Source organism: Melanostigma gelatinosum (genome assembly GCF_949748355.1).
Source record: "Melanostigma gelatinosum genome assembly, chromosome: 3".
NCBI lineage: Eukaryota > Metazoa > Chordata > Actinopteri > Perciformes > Zoarcidae > Melanostigma > Melanostigma gelatinosum.
This window is the reverse complement of record NC_136636.1, coordinates 28,347,309-28,362,499: the sequence shown is the minus strand read 5'-3', so window position 1 is coordinate 28,362,499 and position 15,191 is coordinate 28,347,309. Positions and strand designations below refer to the sequence as shown.

At 46.6% G+C, this 15,191-nt stretch overlaps 1 protein-coding gene across 2 annotated transcripts; it reads right to left on the bottom strand.

Annotated features, from left to right (window-relative positions):
* Positions 1-4,646: 4,646 nt before the first annotated feature.
* LOC306775838 (serine/threonine-protein kinase 35-like) lies at positions 4,647-14,514 on the bottom strand. Of its 2 annotated transcripts, XR_013771893.1 has the most exons (4): positions 13,942-14,514; positions 9,992-10,724; positions 5,566-7,719; positions 4,647-5,335 (listed from the first exon to the last, which is right to left on the bottom strand). XR_013771893.1 is itself a non-coding variant. In XM_079266374.1 (3 exons), exons 1-2 carry the CDS (start codon positions 14,432-14,434, stop codon positions 10,015-10,017), a joined length of 1,203 nt encoding a protein of 400 aa, XP_079122500.1. In that variant the 5' UTR covers positions 14,435-14,514; the 3' UTR covers positions 4,647-7,719; positions 9,992-10,014. The 2 variants fall into 2 exon arrangements, 1 of the variants encoding a protein (XP_079122500.1); XM_079266374.1 differs by having other exon boundaries at positions 4,647-7,719.
* Between the last annotated feature and the right edge of the window lie 677 nt (positions 14,515-15,191).

Sequence of the window (15,191 nt, the reverse complement as noted above, 5' to 3'; positions counted from 1 at the left end):
GTAGCCGTGTTTCAGCTGCAGGACAGCAGTGAAGGCCCAGGTATAACATGCACGGCCACTGATATATATTGTATGTTGCAACGTCTTCAGGCAGTAGCAGCCACACAGTCCAGTTTAAACTTGAATAGCACAAAGAGAAGGTGAACAGAGGGACTCAAAGGTTTCAATGACACAGAGTTAGATAACACGCTGAGCACACACACACTTTGGACCGGTTATGGCTGCCCGTTATAAGCCGACCCGCCGCTGCTCCTGACAGATCACACAGCAGAGGGTGCATTTGATTTATGTCTCAGAGCAGGATGAATTCAGTAAAGAGAGAGCTGCTGCTGCTGGCCGCCATCGGCACCAACGCGGCCCCGAGGACTGTCAGTCTGAAGAAGCTGCCCTCATTGGACCTGCACAAGGGGAGTCTGGATCTGGTCTGGAGCCTGAGAACAGACAGATAATAAAACATGTCAGGTTCTTTCAACTTTATACAACTGGTGTGTGTCCAAACTACAACCCGAGGGCCACCTGGGGTCCTGAGTCTGATGTTGAAAGGCCTGCTTTGAATTTAAAAGATAGAAACTTGAATATGTCTCCAGCATTTCTCTCTCTCAATATTTGACCTTTTCTGCTCAGTTTGTTACGGTTTAATATTTGACAGATATCCTAATATTTTAAATGGCCCTTGAGTCATGAACAGCTAAATATTTCTGCCCGTTTACAGATTTAAACTCCACAACATTTAAAGTGGTTCATGAACTGATCGCAATCACGTTTATTTGCCAAGTTAATAAGAGCGTGGGCACATCCCAACAATTTGACTTGTTATGTAAACAATGAGTGAAAAAAACCACATGTCCTCAGTGTCCTCAGTCTGACTCAGTGTCCTCTGTGTCCTCAGTGTCCTCAGTCTGACTCAGTGTCCTCTGTGTCCTCAGTCTGACTCAGTGTCCTCTGTGTCCTCAGTCTGACTCAGTGTCCTCTGTGTCCTCAGTCTGACTCAGTGTCCCCAGTCTGGCTCTGTGTCCTCTGTGTCCTCAGTCTGACTCAGTGTCCTCAGTCTGACTCTGTGTCCTCAGTCTGACTCTGTGTCCTCTGTGTCCTCAGTCTGACTCAGTGTCCTCTGTGTCCTCAGTCTGACTCAGTGTCCTCAGTCTGGCTCTGTGTCCTCAGTCTGGCTCTGTGTCCTCTGTGTCCTCAGTCTGGCTCTGTGTCCTCTGTGTCCTCAGTCTGACTCAGTCTGACTCTGTGTCCTCAGTCTGACTCTGTGTCCTCAGTCTGACTCAGTGTCCTCAGTCTGACTGTGTGTCCTCAGTCTGACTCAGTGTCCTCAGTCTGACTCAGTGTCCTCTGTCTGACTCAGTGTCCTCAGTCTGACTCAGTGTCCTCAGTCTGACTGTGTGTCCTCAGTCTGACTCTGTGTCCTCAGTCTGACTCTGTGTCCTCTGTGTCCTCAGTCTGACTCTGTGTCCTCTGTGTCCTCAGTCTGACTCGGTGTCCTCTGTGTCCTCAGTCTGACTCGGTGTCCTCTGTGTCCTCAGTCTGACTCTGTGTCCTCAGTCTGACTCAGTGTCCTCTGTGTCCTCAGTCTGACTCAGTGTCCTCTGTGTCCTCAGTGTCCTCAGTCTGACTCAGTGTCCTCAGTCTGACTCAGTGTCCTCAGTCTGACTCAGTGTCCTCTGTGTCCTCAGTCTGACTCTGTGTCCTCAGTCTGACTCAGTGTCCTCTGTGTCCTCAGTCTCCTCAGTCTCCTCTGTGTCCTCAGTCTGACTCAGTGTCCTCTGTGTCCTCAGTCTGACTCAGTGTCCTCTGTGTCCTCAGTCTGACTCAGTGTCCTCTGTGTCCTCAGTCTGACTCAGTGTCCTCTGTGTCCTCAGTCTGACTCAGTGTCCTCAGTCTGACTCAGTGTCCTCAGTCTCCTCAGTCTGACTCAGTGTCCTCAGTCTGACTCAGTGTCCTCAGTCTGACTCAGTGTCCTCAGTCTGACTCTGTGTCCTCAGTCTGACTCTGTGTCCTCTGTGTCCTCAGTCTGACTCTGTGTCCTCTGTGTCCTCAGTCTGACTCAGTGTCCTCTGTGTCCTCAGTCTGACTCAGTGTCCTCAGTCTGGCTCTGTGTCCTCAGTGTCCTCAGTCTGACTCGGTGTCCTCTGTGTCCTCTGTGTCCTCAGTCTGACTCAGTGTCCTCAGTCTGACTCAGTGTCCTCAGTCTGACTCAGTGTCCTCAGTCTGGCTCTGTGTCCTCTGTGTCCTCAGTCTGATTCAGTGTCCTCAGTCTGACTCTGTGTCCTCTGTGTCCTCAGTCTGACTCAGTGTCCTCAGTCTGGCTCTGTGTCCTCAGTCTGGCTCTGTGTCCTCAGTCTGGCTCTGTGTCCTCTGTGTCCTCAGTCTGACTCAGTGTCCTCTGTGTCCTCAGTCTGACTCAGTGTCCTCAGTCTGGCTCTGTGTCCTCAGTCTGGCTCTGTGTCCTCTGTGTCCTCAGTCTGGCTCTGTGTCCTCTGTGTCCTCAGTCTGACTCAGTGTCCTCTGTGTCCTCAGTCTGACTCTGTGTCCTCAGTCTGACTCAGTCCCCCTTCTTCCTGCAGGTCTACGGGGACCGGGTCCTGGTCTGGTCTGTAGCTGACCATCAGGGGCCTGGGACCTGCTGGCGAACATCTCCAGCTCCCACGTGGAGTTCAGACTGCACCAGGACAACACCACGTTCCTGATCAAAGAGAGGAACTTGTACATGTGAGAGTGTGAACGTCCTCCAGAGAGACGTAGCTTTGTTGTGTCTTCATGTCCTCTGACAGGTTTGTGTCTTTTTTCAGGGACAAGTCGTGTCGTCACTACTTCATGACTACGTCCACCGTCAGCAACTTCACGGTTGCTGACGGTGGAAACCACACGATGGACATCATCTTGGACGTCACATCTTCTTGTTACTGTTGTTACTGACGTGTGTTGTTTGCGTGTTAGCGGTGGAGAAGGACAGCGTCATCAGTGACTGGAACAAATCGATACAGACTTCTATGACAGATGATGGTCTACCATTCATCAGCGGGCCGATACATGCTGAACTACAGTAAACACACTCTCTCTCACTCACTCACTCACTCACTCTCTCACACTCAGAGGTTCATGTCTCATGACAGCAGGACCTCTCATGAGTGTCTGTGCCGTGTGTTTCAGGGAAGGAGGGCCATCATCAGGACGTGGAGAAGATGAACGGCGACCTCAGGAAGCTGGACGAGTGTCTGGGATTCCCTCACGACAAACCCTTCAGCTACGACGGCGCTGCAGGTCAGCTCTGCTCCCACAAGTACCACGAGTACATCACAACGACTTCCTCACAGATCCATGAAACGTCCGTCCTCTTGTCTCCTCACAGACCTTTTTCACAATAAATCCTCTCCAGAGGTGGCCGTTGCGGCGACTGAAGCCCCGGTTCCTTCCTGAGTGAAGACGTGGGACAGAACCCAATAACCAATAAAATAACAACGTGCGTCTTCACAGTGTTGATTGTTGCTTTGGACCTCACACTTTTCATGCCAACCGGGTTCAGGTCACTTTATATGAACTTTATTTGTGGTCAGAGGTAGATTTAGTTTGAAAGACGAGGTGTCGGTCGTCACAGACATTTTACAATCAACACAGACAATAGACAAAATAAAATCCAAGATGGCGACAGCCAATATCGAAGATGCAGCACTTTGGAGTAGTTTCACAGGACAGCAGTGAAGGCCCAGGTATACAACGCACGGATCTCAGTAATGCTTCATCTGAGGGGAAGGCAGCAGAGCTCTGACCTGTAGACACCAGAGAAGGACTGCTATTGTAGTTTATATGAAGGGCTGCACAATGAATCAGCTTCTATCAGGTCAGCTTAGATCATTCATACACAATGAATGACGTATCAGAGGTGTTGGCACATTTTGTTTAGTGACTAATGTAAAACGTGTCTGGGAACAGTTTGTGATATAAGATGAATGAAGGAGACTGGTCACTGAGGACAACAATCGTGTATCAACGTCATGAAGTCAAACTAATCAGGACGGTGCTTCTGCTCATAATTGTGCAGCCCTCAATAGTTACACCGGAAGCTTTCTCTTCTTCTACACTGAAGCGCTGTTGTCTCTGACTTCATCGTCTGTCAGATTTGACACTGAAGTCGACTTGCTGTGCAGCTGCATCAGAAGCATCAAAGTGCCGTCCGTCTGTGTGTGTTTGTGCGTTACTTTGTGTGACTGCGCCCCCTGCTGGAGCGCCTCTCTGAGCTGCCTCTGGTGTTTAGTGTACCGGTGCTTAGAGGGAACTCAAAGGATTGAGATGGACTTTTCATGGGATGTGTTGTGAATGACAAACATAAAATAATGAGTGTTGTGCTTAAAACCTTTGTATAGTAGATTTATATATGTCATCTATATGTGAGGGCCTACAGACACCTTGATGTTACATTTGCCTTCCACTTGCCTCTGCCAAGGCAGCAGTAAATCAAGCTGTCAGTAAACATGCCAGTTATTCCCATCTGCCCAGATGTGGGTACAGGTAAGAGGTGAGGCACAGCCAGCTGTGTGTCACGGTCACATGCCCTCGGCACTCTTTAGCTCTATGGAACGCCTCCCCACGTCTCCTACACATCAGTCATTGACATACAAATGTTAAGAACACACAGATTCAAGGTATTTCCAGCCTTTATTGAAACAGAGCCCTGATGTGTACACAGTCAGCAATAAAAAAACAAGTGTTTCCATTCAAGCAACTGGCTGCAGTTTCATGTACAAGGACTGGATATTCTGTTGAAAGAAAGGGTCAAGTCATCTAAACACTCCATCAGCCTGGCCTCAAGTGCTCCTCAGAGGATGCACGGAGGCTGACTTGCATATGAACCACAAGTGAACTTGTTACATCAATCCAACACCACAGGAAACCAGAGGAAGACTGAGGGTTTTCTAAACATCTTTTGATATTTTAAGTACATTCCTCTAAATTGAAGTAAAACCAAAGCAATTCCTCAGACAGAATAGAAAACACCTCTGTGAGTGCTACCATTAGCTCATCTACACTCCAGGATTATCACTTCTGTCCCGTACAATCAAACAGAAGTGGGCAACTGAGGTACGCTTTTCACAACAGAGGCTTAAACACAATGAAAGTACATCATGGCCTGTGTTAAGGTGTGTAAACATCCGGACGAATGTAAACCCATTTCCCACAATGCATCAGCAAAGATGGAAGTCAAAAGCTGTGGCACGTATTCCCAACCGAAGACAACCTGCGATGACATTAAATACAAAGCTGTCCCCTCGGGACCTGCCAGGTCGTCTCTGAGGAAAGTCTTTGTTGAGAAAAGGATGGCTCCGTGAAGACACTGTGCAGAAACATGAGGTAGAGCAAACAAAGAGAACTCCATTCAGGGTCCCAGTTAAGTGTGACATATGACAGACTTCAGACTTTTAGTTTCAGGGTAAAACTATCAACCAAGTCACAATTTTCAGCTGAGGTTCGCTGCACAAATGTTCCGACATGCTTCGAAACGCGTTACTTTTCACATTCCCCTTCCAACACACTGCACCCCACAAAGGCCTGAGAATGACTTACTTTAAGTTGCGATTGTTTCTCGACAAGAAACAAACCCTCTTCATCGCAGTGAAGAAGCCGTGAGGAGCTTTGATCCTTTATGAGCAGCACCTGTCCAAACAGTTCCTCTTCAGTTACCTTTAAAACGTGATTTCAAGAAATAAATGGTCGACAGAAAAACATTCTAAAAATACTGTGTACAAATCATTTATCTTTTCCAAATGGTCGCATGGGAATATCTGAAATTGAACTAAATCACCGAGAACGTGAATAATGTACTTGGAGTGCCAAATCAAAAGGAAAATACAGTAGCCGATCTCGAAACAAATGTTAGCCGACGAGCAAATTCAAGGCACCAGAGGTCTGAACGACGAGACAGCGGAAACTAAAAGGAGCAACGTGTCATCAGGTCATATTCAACAGACAGGCTGTCAGACAACCTGCTGTCTGCACTGCTTCTAGTCAAAGGCAAAGAGGTGGGGTAGAGGGATGTCTGGCCATGTCTCCAGATATACGGTACTAACGGACCAAAAGGAGCAGAAAACCAATTATAAATAAATAAATTCTTTAACTACAATTTTGCTTTAATTTGACCGGGGATTTACATTCATAGCTGTTGTGTTCATGCCAACAAATAATCTGCCCAGCATGTCCAGGAGACACTGCTGAGAGTAGCTGAGTGAATCCCAGGCTGCCCCCTTCATCACTGACTGTTATGAGGGGATCGCAATATGAATAGAATCAGGAAAACTAAAATATTTAGAATTATCCTAAAAGGGTTTTCACTGATATAGTATAGAAATTTGTCAACAAATTCGACATGATCATTCACACTCAGGAGTCATGTTAAGAGCTTTAGATGTGAATCAGTGAGCAGGCCGGACTCATCACTGATGACTCATCACTGTACTCAACTCACAGGGTTTTTAGTATGTAAAGAGTAACTTAACCCCAAAGCACTTTGTTTAGCAGGAAACCAATGCATATGGATATTTAGGGTTTTAGAACCAAGTGGCTGAATTCTACATATTGTGTTATAATTGATCTGGAGGCAGGTGACGTTATTTGGAGGCAGCTTTCATCACCAACCAACCAAAGTGTTCTTTAATTATTGCATGAAAATATGGTGGAATTAGCAAACGAGCTAGCCAGACGCTAAATGAGGAAAATGTAACTAAATGCTTCATTCACATGTTGTTACGGTGTGGGAAAGTACATTGCTATCACCAGGTAATACAATAAAACAATGAACACGGATTCCACGTGTGGAAATGAGCTGATTCCAAGGAGACAGAACGTGCTGCGAATGAGCCCAAACCAACAGACAACAGAAACGACACAGTTCCTGATGATCATGCTGGAAGCACTTCCTCTAAACGTCGAGGGTCTACTTCCTCTTTAATTCACTAGATTAGCCAAAACAGTCTCAATGAAATTTATTGAAAAATTACTAAATATTTATGATTCATCTCAATATTGCAACAAAAACAGTCACATATACCATGACAGAAGATCTGTCCTAAAAACTACTGATGACTCCCATGTAGTGTACGTCAATGTAAACCAACACGTGTGGACAGAGTGAAACCACAACAGCAAAAGGTGGTGACAGTGTTGTTTACAAGATGTGACAGGCAGTCGACAGGAAATGTGCCACCTGACAGGTCAGCATGGCCAACACAATCTGAACTGTCAACAAAGGAACACTTCTCGCATAAAAGGTCCACACTTCACTGAAGTTCTAGAGAACAAGAGAAACGCTACCACACGAAGAGAGGTTTCCAGTAGCAGTGTGTATCTAACGTCAGTGTTTTATTAAATATTAGAAGAACGCTGCCACATGGCGATGACCACCCCTGTGAACACACAATGAACCGATGCTGCACATTAGCTTAAATGTAGGTTTGTTGAGCAGCGTCACCATCACCCCTCAGTAAAATCAAGCTCCCCAATAAGCAGCAGACAAAAGGTTTCTCGCATTATTGTAATATTCAGGGCGAGACAAACGCTCTGTCAGAATTGGCAGATGAACTCATTGTAAACGTTTTCAAAGGAAAACAAAAAATTCCATTTCGGCATCCAAACTTCAGGAGCGATGCGTTTCCTTTGCTTCTCCTTCTTCCTCACAGTCTTGGGACCCTCGCTGGTGTAGCAGCTCCCGGTAGAAACACCAGTCTGCAGGGAAACAGAAGCAAAAGAATCATCTGTGATGGGAGAGCAGAGAGAAACATGCCTGTGGCTGGAACACTGTCAGTTTAAGTCTCTGGAATAGCTGAGAAAAAAAAACCAGGAAGCAGCAATTCTATCACTGATAGAATTAGAGAAAAATGTGATTAGCGACCAGCTGCACGTATTACATGTAATGTGTTGCATGATTTCTCTGAGTAACAGATGCAACCCTCGCATATTTTTAAGAGCTGGATGGACAAAAACTAATTTCTTTATTCTTCTGCGGTACAAAGTAACAGACATCAGTAAATGTCTGTCTTCAGGAATATGCACGATGAACATCTCTGCTTTTCTCTTGATCTTAAACTCAGATGATGTGCTGCTCCCCTGGTAGATATGCATGTGCCTGAGGAACATCTGTCAGCAGCCGAGACACTGACTGACCCCTCAGGCCCGACTGTGCAGCAGTGACGGTTACAGCAGAGATGTGCTGAGTCACTGCAGCAATGCCCACTGCAGTGCCACACGCACCCTGTACTTCTGTCTTTATGAGGACACTCACTGACATAACACACTCAGGTCTCTCACCCTAACTGTAACCATCACAACAGAATGTCTAAGCCCGACCCATACCTAACTCGAACCTGGACCATAAAACCAAGTCAGAACCCTCAAACTGAAGAAGCCTTTGAAGAGGTGTGGCCCAGACAAAATGTCCTCACCTCCCAAAAATGTCCGAATTCAGAGTGTCTAAAACTCAAATTGATGCACACAAAGCAGTGTCAGAAATTAATTGGACAAAGGGCAAAAATGCCTCAAGTAATCACAAAATGCCCCGAAAAACTGTGATCGAGGGGCAAACATGTGCACCATTTACTATTGTTTTAATTGACGTCTATGAACAACAGGAGGAGCCTCACAGGACAACACAGGCATGCCTGTGTGCTGATGTGTGTGTGTGTGTGTGGGGGGGGGGGGGGGGGGGCAGGCACACTAAGGCAGTCACTGAAGTTACCAAACATGACACTAAACACAACCCTGCCCTCCATCTTTACCTCTTACACACAGAAATAAACTCCATAGAACGCTCCTCTGTGACCGACAGTCATCCAAGTACAGGCCTGAGGACATGTGGCGCATTCAAACGCCTCACGGTTACATGAGCCACTATTAAGTCCTGACAACTAAAAAAACACCTCAGCAGCTACATAACACTGAACCAATACCAAAGGCAGGCTCACATGTCACAATGTAGAAGATGGTTTCTTCGTGAAATCTGAACAGTGGGAACATGAGAAGGAGCCGTACGGAAACGGATCAACTGCAGTCTGTTCCAGATGTTTGATACAGACTGCATCACATGTTTGAGATGACGACATTTGTGTCACACGGACCCTGAAACCATGCTTAAATGTCAGTGACATAAAATGAAACAGACGCCTGTTCAGGGCAGGAAATGACAAGTGTTGAGTCAGCGGATCACACCACTATCAACAGAGGGCGATGACAGACCAAAATATGCCGGTGAATCCTCTGCTGCTGAGATTACTGGACTCAGGAGGGCAAGTCCACCATCTTACCTTTGAGGAAACACTAAATTAAGTTGACCTTTCCACAATGCTGGCTACAATCAAGCTGTGGTGGCAACTATCTCAGAAGAACGACTCAACTCTTACAGAACTTCAAACATGATAAATATATACTACTTTTTACTCTCTCTGCGGCGACAGGACGTTTCACAAAACCCTGTTATCCGAGGAACCTCGGCTCCGATGGCCAATGACTGTTATCTCTGTTTTACACACATGAGGTCTACTCTGTGCACGTGTTAATGACAGTTAGTTGCAGCCCTAATAAACTGAACATTTCAACAATGTAATCATAATGTAACCATCACACTTCAGGGTTTTCTCTTACAAATGATTAGAGTAAGAAAGAACTGTTTACAACTGTTTAGCAGAAGTAGCCGACAGAAGTACTGCATACAGGGGAAACTCACTTTCACATTATTAAAGTTGCTCCCAGTTTCCTGATATTCACTTCCTGATGTATGTATTTATTTAGTCTTATTACTCAGAGTTTGATGGCCAATTAATCAGCTCTCTGCGTTTTTCTGCTCCAAACTAGAATTATTACAGCAGCCCTTTAAAGTCCACTCTCGGTCGATCCTCTACTGTGAAACGCATACTAACAGTATTTTAAATAGGGGCAGATAGCAGAACATGAAAGAGTTCGAAGACGCTGTGGGGGAATTGTATGAAGACAAAAGCACAGGTACCTGTGAAGCCCTCTGGCAGCGGGTCATGCACCACACATGACCTGGTCCATTCTGGCCTGCAGCTCAAAGGCGTCGGGCCGGTTCTGAGGGTTGACAGCGAGCATGTCCTGCAGCAGCTTCTTCACTCCCTCCGACATGCATGACCTGCGCTTCTGTGGGATGTTCAGCACCATCTTTGGATTATCTAGCAGTGCCTCGCCCACCGGCACAATGTCCACTCCTTGTCTCACGTAAGAACCCAACAGCTCCCGCTTAGACTCGGCATCAATGAACGTGATTCTCTCCAACATGGCCCAGATGATGATGCCCAGGGCAAATATGTCAGCCTTGGCCGTGTAGTGGCCCTCCCACACCTCGGGAGCCATGTAGAAGTCTGAGCCGCACGCTGACGACAACCAAAACTTGTTCACGTTCACATTTTTGCTCTTGTCTTCGCCCTCTTTGGGAATTCCTATCCCAGCGCAGACTTTACTCAGGCCGAAGTCGGCCACCTTGATAACCGGCATGCCCGACTTCTCCGAGATGAGGATGTTGTCGGGTTTCAGGTCTCTGTGGACAACGTTGTTTTTGTGCAGGAAAGCAACGGCGCTGGTCAGCTGGAGCATGAAGCTGTTGTTGGTTCGCTGGTCGGGCCGCCGAGACAGGATGAACTGGTTGAGGTCGCCGCCCTCGCAGAACTCCATGATGAACCAGAGGTAACAGGGCTCCTCTGGGGGACCAAGCACTCGCTCACCTGCAACGGAAGTCATTCACACAGTGATTCAAGGAGTGATGGAAATGACTAACAATGTCAACCATATTTAAAAGTGTTGAACCCCGGATTGCAATTTCCCTACAGCCAGTGAATGTGCACTCTAACTATCGGACCACAGGCGTTTCCACTCAAATGTCCACTCCCTTTGGATGCGTCCTGTCTGCCTTTATCAGGGGCCGTGCCTGAAACGGTTAGGCGTGGGTAGCATGTATCGTAATCTCAACTCACTGACAGTCACATCGTGGTCATTTCACAGCATCTCTACCACAGGTTTTAGATCAGCAGATCTGTTACCGTACTTTTCGGACTATAAGCCGCTACTTTTTACCCCACGCTTTGAGGCGTCGTCTTATAGTCCGGCGCGATTTATATACGGATTTTTCCGTAGCTTTTCTCCGCCACAACAACCGCAACTTCCAGTTCCGGTCTAACACAACATTTACTAGCTCCTGACACAGAACAGTTGCTACCAGCAACCCCTCTGCTACCAGCTGTTACTGACAGGGTCGCTACAATATGGATGAAGTACCTTTGACCTACCTCTCACTAGGACTGTTAACAAAAAAGGTTGAACGGCAAGATGCTTTTAACAGTACATGTCCGACTTCTAAGCTAATTTTAACATTACCGCCAATGGGGAAATGCTAACCGCGATTAGCATTAGCGAATATATAATATATCTTCGTACATATTTTCATGCAGACATACTTGCATTACTGACTAAGGTCTCTCACGGCTACCAAACGAAAAGCAATGAGGCAATAACTGTTGTTGCTCATAGCTCTGAATAGCTGTTGTGCTAGCAGCAACTGGCCAAGCCAGTTAGCCGTAAATGCTATTCAGAGCTATGAGCAACGTAGACACGCTGCATGAGAAGAGCAACTTTTTCTCAAGTCTGCCAGTGGATCCTAACAGCGCGGAGCAGTGTGAAAGAATCCACCATCACCAACGGGTTCCGAAAGGCTGGACTACTGCGAGATGAGGAGGACAGCGCAATGAGGAGGACAGGCAAGCTCAGGGACGGATTTGCCTCGGGAGCAAAGTGACACTCAGGGTGCAGACGAAAGACGGACTGCAAGCACGAACGAAGCAATTCTGAGGCTGTTTAATTCCGACACTGAAGAAGAGGACTTCAATGGTTTTAGTGCACAGGAGAACGAAGGCAATCAATAGCGATCCTGCTTGTTTTTGAGTGAGAGAATTAAATCTTGGTTTGCAATATAACTCTGCTGTCCTGAGTCTGCATTTGGGTCCTTGAACACACCACATCATGAACCGGTAGGTATGTCTGTATGAAGCATGAAAAGATATACGGTACAAAGGTGGATACAAAGATATATTATATTCTCTAATGCTAATCGCTAATGCTAATCGCTAATGCTAATCACGGGGTAGCATTTGGGCTTATAGTCCGATGTGGCTTATACAAGTACATATTCAGTTTTCTTCTCAAAATTAGAGGGTGGGGCCTATATACCGGTGCGACTTATAGAGTGGTCTCGTGTGATGTCACAGTTTAGCTGTCGGCCATGTTGGAGTACACACAAAGCCACTGGCATGCACGGCTGAGTCGCATAATCGGTGGTGAACTTTTGTGCTGTCTTTGGTTGTGGCAGCAGAGCTGATAGAGACAAGAAATCATTCTTTCGTTTGCCAGCGGTCATTACACATCAAGGAAATGACACGAAGGAGCTATCCAAGCGACGTCGCGAGAAATGGCTGTCACGCATCTCTCGAGATATAAAGGAATGGAATTTGGCGTACACTAGAGTATGTGCGGATCACTTTATAAGTGGTCAGTGATTTTATTTACTAATTCGTTTGTGAACAGTATTTAATAAAGGAAATATAAATTAAACTTGGACATGAGAAGGTTACCGAAGCTTCATCGGCCCGTGACAGCAGTCGGTACCAGAGACGTGTCGAGCGTGTACAACAGGCGAAACACATAGATGCAGCCTCAGCATTGCTTGATATGAGTTGAACGTCGGATCATGCATATGACAGCCCACCAGCAGCAGAGGATGAGGAGGAGGATAAGAATAACCAAGCCAACCAGACAGACCTCGGTGGGGCCACGATTGCAGCAATGCAAGCCGAGATGCAGCGCCTACTCTCGGAAAATCTGAATTTGAAAAAGGAACTTTCCGATGAACGATCCATATTTGATTCAGAATTTTTCGAAAATAATGATGAAAAAGTGAGATATTATACTGGACTGCCGGACTTCTCAACCCTGCAAATTCTATACCATTTTATAGAACCACACATCCCATATTCTACTTGTGTAAGGACTCGGGGTGTTCACGAGATACGCGTAGATGTTGGCGTAGTTTACCGATGGAAGATAAGTAGGATCGGCACTGAAACCATCTGCACTCATCGTATAGGGATCCAAGTTACCAATAACCTTCAATTTGGCCAGGTAGCGAACCTTTGATGCACTATCCAGTGATTCAAAGTATGGTATTTTCGCCGCACTTCCTTGTTTACTCGCCGCCATGTAGGATCTGTATGTACTCCAACATGGCGGACAGACCTCGTAACTAAGGAGATCGTGACGTAGGTGAGACCACTCTATAGTCTGGAAAGTACGGTAGTTAACATTTCCTCCTCAGTGACCACCGTAAGCCAAAACACTGAGGTGTAGCCATTATTCATAGGCTGTCTACTTATGATGCAGAAACCACTCTATGCTGGCCAGTGATTGAGATGCATACTTCAAATACATGTGAACGGATCCAGTGCCACTGACACTCAGGGGTTTGGAGTTGAGATAAATCATTCAGTCTTTAAGTAACAAGGTAACCATAATGTGATTTATATAGAAAGCTTAAGGTGCATGTATTTGAAGCACAAGACTAGATGAGCACAAGGGAACAAACACTTTCAAAATGAAAGGTCACGTGGTTAAAACACCTCTGTGAATACAACCAACTCAGCAGACTCCATTTTAGTGAGTCTCACGCTCGGGAGCTACCTTTACTAAATCTACCCATCCCCCAGCGAGTCTGTGTCATGGCGACAAAAACAATACCGTATAAGTCGTCCAAACCACACTCAAATAGCATTACGTTGGGTTTACATGATAACACTCGACTCGTTGCTACAACAGTACATTCGTGTCTGAAGTATTATGTGTTCCCATTTAATTTGGCATTGATACAAAACAACTCGGGGAGCCAAAGAGCCTCACCTTTCAGTGAAGTCTCCACCAGACGCAGGTACTGTTTGGACCGCTTGTTCCCATGACTCATTTTCTGAGCCATACCGTTCCTCTGCAGCACGCACTCCTCCAGCTGCACCACATTTTGATGCCGTTTCTCCAGACTCGCCAGCGCCCAGAACTCCTGCAAGGCGAGCTCCACGTTTTCCGGTGCGTCGCATCGCAGTTTCTTCACGGCAACTTTCGCCCCGGACTTCCGGGCCACCGCTTCGTACACCACGCCGTAAGTGCCCCTTCCCACCTCCCGCAGCAGACTGTAGCGGGGCGCCATGACCCTGCGCTCCAAATTGTCTTGCTTGAAGAGACCAATGTCCTCCTCTATGTCATGGCCGTCTTCCGTGTTGCCAACGCTCAGACTCCGGAGCACATTGGACTCGTCAGCCGCTGCCCCAGTTGATTGTTTGAGGTAGGCTCGCGCGCTCCTCGTGCGTCTCCGCCAGTTGTCACCTCGAACCGTCTCCATACGTCCTCACGATTCAAACGCATACAAACATGTCCACATGTTGTTAACAACGGAAATGTTCACTCCTTTCTTTGTACTGAGACAACAGAACAGATAACTTGTTCAGCAGTGGAAGGGAGGAGTGCCAGTCGAGGGAACGAGGAGTCAGGATCGCAACAACATACCAGAGTTTCCGGTCAAGACCTTCAAAATAAAACTTCGTTGCTTTCAAAGTGTGTTAAGATGAGCAATCATTGTGTGATTTTATTGATCTCGTGCGTTTGTTTTACGGGACCCTTAAAGTCACATTAGGTGTTTTTTGCGTACAGTATACATCTTTATAATTTTTACAGATATCCATCTTGAAGCCTCCTGTACTCAAGCACTTCCGCGTGGCCGTTGCTGTTTCCGTGTACATACGAATCTTATTTTAAATGGAAGGCCCAATCCCAATGTCCCCCCTGACGGACTCACGGACTTTGAGGCGCGCTCCCGCGAAGTCCGTGAGGGTTTAGGGGTGTCCCACTGTCAAATCATCGCGTGTTTGAGGGCTCTCTCGCAGACATTTTGAGCCCTTTATGAACCCTTTCCGTAAGTCAGCATGCTGATTGAGGAAATTACCCACAAATCATTGCAATGTGACGTTAAACACGGGGTAACCAGTGGAGGCATGGAGACGTAAAAAAAAAGGTAAACAAAGAGGACGGCTCACGTGTGTTCAGCCTGTCTTATTACATTTACTCAGAAACATTAAGGGTTAAAGATGGAATACAAAATA

Excerpts from the sequence above, each read along its gene's own strand:
- LOC306775838 (XM_079266374.1), bottom strand. The coding sequence starts at position 14,434 with ATGGAGACGGTTCGAGGTGACAACTGGCGGAGACGCACGAGGAGCGCG. Across the intron at positions 10,725-13,941 it reads GGTGGAGACTTCACTGAAAG|GTGAGCGAGTGCTTGGTCCC; the intron begins GTGAGGCTCTTT and ends CTTCCGTTGCAG.